Source organism: Suricata suricatta, chromosome 15, assembly GCF_006229205.1.
Source record: "Suricata suricatta isolate VVHF042 chromosome 15, meerkat_22Aug2017_6uvM2_HiC, whole genome shotgun sequence".
Lineage (NCBI taxonomy): Eukaryota > Metazoa > Chordata > Mammalia > Carnivora > Herpestidae > Suricata > Suricata suricatta.
In genome coordinates this window covers 70264275-70273936 of record NC_043714.1, presented here as the reverse complement: position 1 = coordinate 70273936, position 9662 = coordinate 70264275, and the positions used below count along the sequence as shown (strand labels likewise).

Genomic DNA, 9662 nt, shown 5'->3' with positions numbered 1-9662 from the left:
GGTGATTTATTGCTTTAAGGAGAAGAGCATAAATGGGGAATTTGCGCACCAAAACAAACACGTTCCACACTACACAAATCATGAGAAAAATGAGGAACGTTGTAAAACATGACAGATTGCCCGAGTGCTATTTTTTTCCCCTCTATTGGGAAATTCCAAGAGGTTTCTTCATTTGTATTTTTGGTCACTTGTGAAAATGGTGGTAGGAATAAAATATGAAGTCACAGTTTGAAAATAGATATAAACATACATATACACATACACACCTATGTATACAGGGTCCCGTTGCTTCCTCATTCTATGTACACACAGCACAATGTTAATGGGATTATAGACAACCGTGTTATTCAAATCTACTTTCTTGACTCCCTCTCTGAATCCCCTTGAAATTAACATTGCAGACATTGCCCGGTTGTCAGTGAAGCATCTCTTGGTACCCTTGGATTTTGGAGGCACGCTCACCGGGCTTGGTGTCAGGAGAGATGGCTCAGGTGTCCAACTATCCTTGGTTGGCAATCCTGGTCTGCAGTTCACTAGCCAGTGAGACATCGAGCAGAGAACTTAATGTCTGTGAGTCCCACCTTCTTAACGTGGGAAATGATAATAACACCATGTCTCATAGGTTTGCTGTGAGGATTAGGAAATATATAGCGGTAAAACACCTAACCTAGACCTGGCACTCAGAGAGTGCTCACCAGGTGTTGACAATAAGGGTTAGCAAGAAGTAGTTAGTGGTTTGAGAATACAGGCTTCCTGTCTCTCCCCACCTAAGTGCGCCAGAGAAATTCACCGGAAGCACTGATGTGAATTTCTTTACCAAAGGCTAACAAACCCGTAGTGTACTTTCCCCTTATCCCGGAGCACGGAGCGACAAAGGGCTGGAAAGACCATCTATCTGTCTATTGGATGGCCTTGCCCATGAGACACTTTTCTGGGGGCATCCATGCTCTTCCCAGAGGCCTCCCCAAGAGCAAGGCCGAGTGGAAAAAGCTCGAATTTGGGCTCCAACTTGTTTGGGCTGATTTCTCAGCCTCTCTGTGTCTCAACCTTTCTCAACCTTTCTTCCAATCATCGTGAATATTGGTAAGATAATTTAAAACTTAGCAAAGTGGGTGGCCCCATGTAAACTTTCAAAGAAGGGACATTCTTTCATTGTGATTGATATTCCTAACTTTTATGGAAGGAGGTCACACACCACTGCTGAGTGATTCTGACTGCCAGAAAGATTTTCCTTAGCTTGGTCCCAAATCTCCTTCCCAGTGACTTCAAAGCATGGAGCTGAGACTCTCCCCATGGCGCCTGCTGAGGACAGGTCCATTTCTCAAAACCAATACGGCCTGGAGCTAGCCCTGCCCACTCAGCCCCGCCCACTCAGCTCCGGGTAATCCCAGATTCCTCCACCCTGGCTTCCTCTGATCTTGGAAGCTACACTTATTTTTCCAAACTGAGATGCAAACTCAGGAGGAACCTAGCTCTTGGCTTTCTGCTGATTTCAAATGCAGTTAGCTGCCATTCAGTTTTTGTAATTTGTTGACCTCCAGTAATTTCACTCTGAGAAAATCCAACATAGATCCACACGGGCTTAGAGAAGAGCTCATTCTTGGGGTAAATGCTCTTTGCACGAAATTTCTCTTTCAACAAAAATATACATCGGTTTAAATATTAAAAGTCTCCTTCCCTGTGGCACTTAAAATAAGATTTGCCTGATAAAACTTCGATTGTCATGTACCTTTGGAAGAAGAGTAAAAGTAGGAACACAGACATAGGTTTTTTTTTTTTTTTTAATTCCTCAAATACGTATCGAGACCGCTGTGTGCCTCCTACTGGACCAGGAGTGTGGGAGGTCATGGTGAGGGGGGCATATTTCCAGTCCTTTTTTTTTTTTTCCCTGTTTCAGAATTCCAGGCCCGCCAACACCAAATTCCCTCAGGAATAAGCCGCACGTCTTTCATCTGCAGCCCTGAGTGAATAAAACCATCTCTTAAATGCAGGGTGAGAGCTGGCTCCTGATCTGAAGGAGGTGAGGACCAACAGGAGACTCATGGATTTTTTGTCCATCCTGTATTTTTTGGATGTTCAGGCACCTATATATCTGAAAGTCAGATACTCTTCTCTTGAGAAAGGAGCTAGAGAGGCAGTAAAAAGAGTGAAAAACAAGAGTAGGTAGTCGGTTATTTCTGACATGTTTTCCTGCTCGACACATTTGGAAGCTCTAAACATAAGGACAAAGACACAGGTTGTGAAGTCAGTCGGACTTGGATTTGAATCCCGACTTCCCCACTAATAGCCAGGTGACTTTGGTCAAGGCTCCATACCTTGCTGAGTCCTATTTCACATTTGTAACAACAGAAACAATGAGAGGCACTTTCCAACATGACTGCTGAGTTTCTCCATGAGCTAATGCACATAAAGCACTGAGAACAATATCCGGTAAACAGAAGGTGGTAAATAAAAGAATTGCAACAGTAAATATTTATATTGTGCTAATAAGATAAATAACAGCCTCATTTCCATTCATAACAACCTTGTGTTCCTTTTAAGCGCCAACCCATTTTGGCAGTTGGTCCCTGTTAAATATATTTCTGTTTCGGAACAACTGGTCAACCTCTGTCTTCACACCAGGACTGGGGGTTTAGGTCAGCAGACCTGAAGTCCGAGAGAAGGGTCTCTGCAAGAGAAAGAGCGGTGTCCTGGGCCCAGGCGGTGACTCTGCTGCTCCAGGCTGATGCAGAGCAGATCCACTTCTTGGTTTGAGCCTCAGCCAGCCAGTAACTGTCTCAGTTACTTCAGGCGGGTCTGGCCCCGGCTTCAGCTGGGTCTCCCAGGGCTCTGCAGGAGCAGCGGAACGTCCTGGGATGCCACTCTCCGGGGTCAGAGGGGCCATCCTAAGGGCGCCACCAACTCCCAGGAGCCCCCAAGCAGGGAGAGGGTCTGGATGTGCAGAAGAGCTGGCCAGCCGCCCGGTGTCCGGTCGGCCAGCAGCAGATTCACTCGAGGTTCTGTCACTTCTTCTGAAAACTGGCTGACCCTGTTCTGACCCTAGAGTGTTGACTGGAGACTTTTCCCATGAATAAGAATGAAAGTTATCAAATAGCATTTCTGACCGAAAAGAAGCAATTTGGACCCTTTACAGGGCAGGGATGAAGAAAGACTTAACTTCCACAAAGCCTAGGATAATGAGCACAACTTTCCATTAAAAATCAAAACCAAACAACCATTCACCTCGCTTGGCAAATATTTGGTGGCCTTAGGGTACACAGATCTTCGGAATCAGAGACACTTGGGTGTGCTCCGGCCAGAACTGTCTAGTCAAGTCCACTTGGCAGGACCCTGTAACAGGCTGCTCCATTGTCCTAGATCCTGTCTGGGCCTCTGCATGGACCCAAAGAGTCTTATGGTTTGGCATCTAGAAAGGGCATGCACGAGGTGAAATGCCGAGCTGATGCTGCTCCTTGGAACTCAGGTAAGATCCGGCAGGACGTCCAGGGACTTGGATAGCCTTGGGTTTTGTCCAGAAGAGCTGGAGACAGGGCACTTTGGAGTGTACACAGAATGCTGCCAAGGACAGAAGTCAGAGTCTGGGCTGAGCAGCAGTGGAATGGGTCATTCGGGTGGTTGGAGATGGGACAGGGGCCTAACTATCTGGATCAGGATAGTTAGAAGTCAGTGGGAAGTGGACAAAGAAGGCTCAACTGCAGGCTGTGGAGAGCTGGCTCCTTCGCACACACTGGGCCACGCCCCAGGCCCCATGTTCTGTGCCAGTCTAATTGGCAATTTCTGGGAAGTCAGGGTAGGATTCCAAGTCAGCAAAGATATCGTTGGGATTCCTACAGCTCAGGTTGCAGAAGCACGCATTGATCCACAGCACCTGGCGGGAGAAGCCAGGCCCGTCGGGACATTGGAAGGAGACGTCGATGGTCTTGGACTTGTAGGGGACGCAGCACCTGCTGTCTGTGCACACCCCACAGTACTTCGGCCGGTAGGAGCGTGTGCTGGTGCAGCCAGCGAGGGTGAAGTTCACGGGGGCCTCGGGCTGGTACACGGCCAAACACTTCTTCCCTTCCTGCAGGAAAGGAGAAAGGTTCCAGTTGGGATGCTCAGAGGATGAAGAGCCACCTGCCTCCCTCCAAGCCCCCAATTCTCTCTTTGCAGCCACCAGGCGGGAACGCTCCGCTTTCCTTTCAGGTTTGCTGCAGCTTCAAGCCAGGATGGACCTCCCAGAACAGAGCAAGGCCCAGCCGTAGTACGCAGAAGGCCGCACCGGGCCTGCCTTGCATACATGGTTCCTCCTCGCACCCGTGAGGTCTCCTTTCCCACATCTCTGCCTTGCCAGTGCCCAGGACTCTCGCAGTTTTACCGATGCAGGAAGCCTATGGAGCTTCTTCCGTCCACCACGCGTCCCAGCTGGTGAGTGCCCGAGCCATGGCAGGGCTCCACGATCAGGGAGAGGTGCTTCCCCTAACCCGTTCCTCCTCCACTCCCCACAGACTCTCACACTCATCCTCCCCAGGCAGCTTGTCCAACCAGAGTGCATTCTGGAATTCCAGCTCTGTCTCTCCACTGAGCAGGGGGCCGCTTGAGAGCAGGGCCCTTTCTGTGACTCTATGATCTAATTTTGTGCCCAGTATACAGTAGGCACTTACTCAGTTCATTGAATGAACGGCTCTCCCGTGTATTGGCACCATGCAGAACTGGGGGTAGCCCAGGTCCAGGCTCTGCAGGGCCTGAGGAGCCGCCTTGGGTTCCTAATTACAAAACCAAAGTTGGGTGGGAAGCAAGAGCCAATGGCAAGTACCTGAGCTGCCTTCCTGGTAGACCCACCTCTACCTCAAATGCAGGGTACGCTTATCCAGCGGGGGCCCTTGCTCCCGTCTTTCCTGCTGCTCATAAGCCGTCCATTCATGCTCCCAGTTAAGCCACATCTGCCGAGTACCTACTGTGCATCAAGCACCAAGAATACAGAGGCCAGCATGGCAGAGGTGACTGATGAGAGGGAGCTCAAGAGAGAAGGGGAGAAGGAGGAGGAGGAGGAGGAGGAAGAGGAGGAGGAGGAGGAGGAGGAGGAGGAGGAAAGATCCAGTTGGCTGGCTAAGAAATGATTGGAGTAGGAGTGTGGAACAGGGAGCAAGAGGGACTCGTGGGAAGCTGTGTTGTCCTGTCCACTGGGCAGCCCTCTCCTCAGCAACCCCAAGAAGCCATCGGTGCTCCGAAAATGGAGTCAGTGCTGAAATGTTCTTTTCTTTTTTGTTTTTCTTTTTCTGTGGCACCAACACCTATGACCAGTCCCAAGACAGAAGTGAGGAGGCCATGAGTTAGGCAAACCAGATCCCTTTCTAACTACTGTGGCCCACTCTACCCTTGATCCTTTCATTATCTTAGCCTCTCAAAGCTGGAAGAGATGTCAGACCAACTCCAAGTGCTACCGATGAGGGGCCTGGGGCTTGGGGGTGTGGAGACCAGCCACAGTCACGTGCAGTGAGCAGCAGACGTGCGCATTTGACTCCGGCTGTCCTGAGCCCTCTCCTGCTGGCCAGCGTCATTGTCACGTCCACGCATGTGGGTGGGGGCTGGGACAGGAGCACAGGTGAGGGTCCCTCAGCATCTCCACAGGAGAGCGCTTCCGAGGGCCTCTGAGTTCTCTCCAGAGTGACCCTGATTCTAAGAATACGGTCACCACGACGGCTTCCATTCACTGCCGCCCACGGATACACATTATCCCTTGCAGCTCTTACAGAGTGAGCTTCATCCCCCATCTTACAAACACCCCCTTCAAGCAAGGGCAGGGGCCAGGCTTCGAGCGGTGCTTGCCTGGCTGTGAGCACAGGATGCCTACCGCACACAGCCTGGAAGGGGGACTCACCTTGATGCGTGGACGGATGTCCACGGTGCAGGGCCGCAGGGTGCAGAGGCGGCTCTCCTGCTCCGGCCAGCACCGGGGGTTGACGTTGGAGATGCGCGTGGAGACCCCCAGGCCGCAGCTGGTGGAGCAGGGGCTCCAGGGGCTCCTGTAGGCTATGCAGTTCCTATGCCACGGCTCCACCCCGCCCGTGGCCGCTGTGGATACAGGGACCAGACTCCCTGTGAGTTTCCCACTGCCGTTGGCCACTCCTCCCCACCCTCAGCACCCACAGGGTCTGGGATCCTGACGCTCCAAGAGGAGAGAGGAGGGCTGTCTCCCCCACTCCCAAAAGGGCAACTGAACGTCTAGCCCCTCCCCAGGGAGAGGAGGATCTGCTCTGAGCTCCTAAACTCCTCCGGGAGGAAAGACCTTCTTTAGAGACAGGTGGGCCAGAGTGCCACCTACACGCTTCTATGGTTCCAGATAACTCAGTCTGGGCCCCGGTGTCCTCGCTGGAACAACACCTCTGCCTTCCAAGACTGGTGTGCCAACGAAAGGGCCTGTTTATTGAGTGCATGTCACCTGCCAGGTGCTAACCCTGTAGGGACAGAGGTCAAGTTTATCTGGAGAAGGTCAAAGGGAGTGTCTATACCCTAGAACCTAATATCTAATCTGAGGGATGCTGAAGGTATAGTGGTTAAGGAGACACACAGGCTTCAGAGCCAAACGGCCTGGGTTCAACCATGAGCATGGCCACTTAGGAGCCAGCGGTGTTCCGTGAGCCAGCACCCACCTCCGTGCCTCAGGCCCCCCACCGGCAAGGGGGGCTGACGCTAGCATCTCCCTCCCAGGGCTGTGGACGGAAAGATAGGTTTACACATAGGAAAGCTGCGAACTGTCTCTGGCCCTTAGCAGACTCGCAGTAAACATGAGCTACTGTCAACTCAACACCGAGTCTTGAATGGTTCTAGTAATGTATGCATCCCAGCACCTAGAACACGGTGAGTGCTTGGTTGCTCCCTGAGTAATGGAAAAATGGGCTGAGCTAGAGCGGAAGACAAGGAAAAAGCCAGTAAGACAAAGGGAAGATCCCCCAGAAAGATGGAACAAGATACTCGAGAGAAGGCTCCGAAGAGGAAGCTGGTCCCGCCGTGACACACGTGCACACAGGCAGGAAGACAGAGAAAGGACTGGGCAGAGGGGGAGAGGAGGACAGACAGATGGTAGGGCAGGGGAGCTGGAGGGGAGGAGAAGGAAGGTGGGGGAGAGGGCCTCGTTTGGGGGGCGGGAGGATAGTGATAAAAGAGTGGGGGAGGGGCAGAGAGGGGGAAAGAGGAAAGTAGGACAGAAAGGCCAGCTAACAGGATCAGGAGGGAGGAAGGAGGAGGCTGGAGACCCAGCCCCCACGTGGACAGGTGTGCAGGGAACAAGGACGATGGAGGCAGGAAGAATGTGTGAGGTGGAGGAACTTTGAGGGACTGAAGGAAACAAGAAGAGGCATCTAAGGGCAGGGGAGAGGAGGGCTGGGATGGGTTGGGGGTGGGAGCACGGAGGAGGGAGACGGAGGAACGGATTTGCCTAGGAGGATAAAAGGGCTTTGGTTTCTGGGTCAGCCACTGGCAGGCAGGGGCTCTGCTCATACTGGGTCAGAATGGGGTCACTGGGCCACATACAATGGGCAGCCAGCCACTGCCCCTTCCCCTGTGACCCTTGTGTGGCTCTGACAGTTGGGGGCCGTGGTGGGACTATTGCCTTGGGTCTGCTGGGAACTGAGCATTCCCTGCCACCTGCTCCATCAAACACGAGACTGCTTCTCCCTGGGGCTGGCTCGGCCCTTGGGGACCCCCCCACCCCCTCTGGAGAGGCTGTGCTCCCCCCCGAACTGCAGGGAGGGGCGGGACCGCCGGAGGGTGGTGCCCGCTGAGGGTGCACATCAGCGGGGGCAGGTCTCTATTGTCTGGGCTGGCCCCCTTGCACCCCCTCCTTTCCTGCTTCCCAGTGTGTTCTGTGAAACACCTTCTTCACGTGGCTTCTGCACAACCTCTTTCTCCTGCTTCTGTCCTGCCTCTTGGATTCGCCCACCTCAGCTTCCTCCCTCCCTCCCCTTAAATGGTGGTGTTTTCGGGCCAAACCTACGGTTCTCCACCTGGGCGATTTCATCCCAGAGAACAAAGAGCAATGTCTGGAGGTATTTTTGGTTGTTACTACCTGAGGGGCAGGTGCTGCAAGCATCTAGTAGGGAGGGGGCAGGGGTGCTGCTAAACATCCCACAATGCACAGGGCAGTCCTCCCCACGGAGCCTTCTCGGGTCCGAGATGTTGTCTGTACCAAGGTTGAGAAGCCTGCTCTACAGTCTCCCTGGCCCATCGCACTCGCCGTCGGCAGCCCCAGGTGGAAGGCCTCCGGCGCTCTCTCTGCCCCACCTCTCCCTCCGATGCTGTTCATCCGCTGCTCCTCTGGGTGACGCCAGGGCAGGGGCCCCAGCTTCAAACTCGACCTGTCTCAAACAACCAGCTCTCCTTCACCCGCCATGTGCTCTTCGTATTTTCTCACCCGGCCCATGTGAACCCCGGAGTCACTAACTCCCCCTCCCTCCCCTTCACTCCACGCAGTGGATTGATGCTATGGCCTCGGTCTTACTCCTCATGTAGTGCGTCTCTTATCTGTACCTTCCTTGTGACCCCCACCCCCACTGCCCTACCTCAGATCCTCACTGGCCCATCCACCCATCCACCCATCCATCTTTCCATCCATCCATCCTTCCATCCATCCATCTGTTCATCCATCCATCCATCCACCCATCCATTCTTCCATCCATCCATCCATCTGCTCATCCATCCATCCATCCACCCACCCATCCATCCATCTGCCTGCCCATCCTTCTGCCCATCCATCCACCTATCCATCTGCCCGTCCCTCCAGCCATCCATCCATCCACCCCTCGATCCATCTGCCTATCCATCTGTCCATCCATCCACCCACCCACCCATCCATCCAACTGCTTGTCCATCATCTGTCCATCCATCCATCTGTCCATCCATCCACCCACCCACCCATCCATCCAACTGCCTGTCCATCATCTGTCCATCCATCCATCTGTTCATCCATCCATCCATCCATCCATCCACCCATCCATCCATCCATCCATCCATCCACCCACCCAATTATGCGTCCATCCATTTACCCATCTGCCCATCCATCCATATGACAGACATTGGTTTGGTACCTGGGAGGTGGCTGGCACTGGAAGTAGGGCTAAAACAACTGGGCCTGTCCCTCTCCTCCTTTCCCAGGGCTTCCTCTGGCCTGGTTCACGTGGCTGCAGCCTCACCTGTCCACTTGTCTCCATAGTGAGGGGGAAGCCCCCTACTCCCTCTTTCTCCCTTGCACTTGGTGTTCACGCTTCTCCTCCTGGGGCACACACCTCGTTCCTGCACTGGGCCGCTCCCCCACCTAATCTCTTAAGTAGGATTGAATCCTACATTGAATCCCATGCATCTGGCTTTGTTCTTTATAAAGCTCTTCCTCATTTTATGCTCGGAGGAACCCATAAAACAGGTGGGACAGATGGAGAAATAGCATCCCAGAGGTCACGCAGCTAGGGGGGCCGTGTTCTGGGACTGGGACTCCGTGCCTGTGCCAACCACCGGGGTCGGGGCCCCCCTCCCTTCCCCCCAGCCTGTCCCCCTCGCCCGGACCCACCTAGGGCGCCCGTGTGGCGCTGCGCTGTCTTGCGCGGCCTCGTGGCATCATCGTCGCACACCCACTGCTGGCAGCAGCGGCCAGGCACGCGCACCCGCCGGGGGCGCCGGCACCAGACGCG

At 53.7% G+C, this 9662-nt stretch overlaps 1 protein-coding gene across 1 annotated transcript in view; it reads right to left on the bottom strand.

Moving 5' to 3' along the window:
• Positions 1-1771: 1771 nt before the first annotated feature.
• CCN4 (cellular communication network factor 4) overlaps positions 1772-9662 on the bottom strand; it is a 15127-nt gene continuing 7236 nt past the window's right edge. The window contains exons 4-6 of the mRNA XM_029923330.1: positions 9542-9662; positions 5861-6054; positions 1772-4063 (exon numbers count right to left, since the gene is read on the bottom strand). The exon at positions 9542-9662 is cut by the window's right edge and continues 1 nt beyond it. Of these exons, the coding sequence (XP_029779190.1) occupies positions 3764-4063; positions 5861-6054; positions 9542-9662 (615 nt within the window). The 3' untranslated portion in view covers positions 1772-3763. The remainder of the gene's footprint in view (positions 4064-5860; positions 6055-9541) is intronic.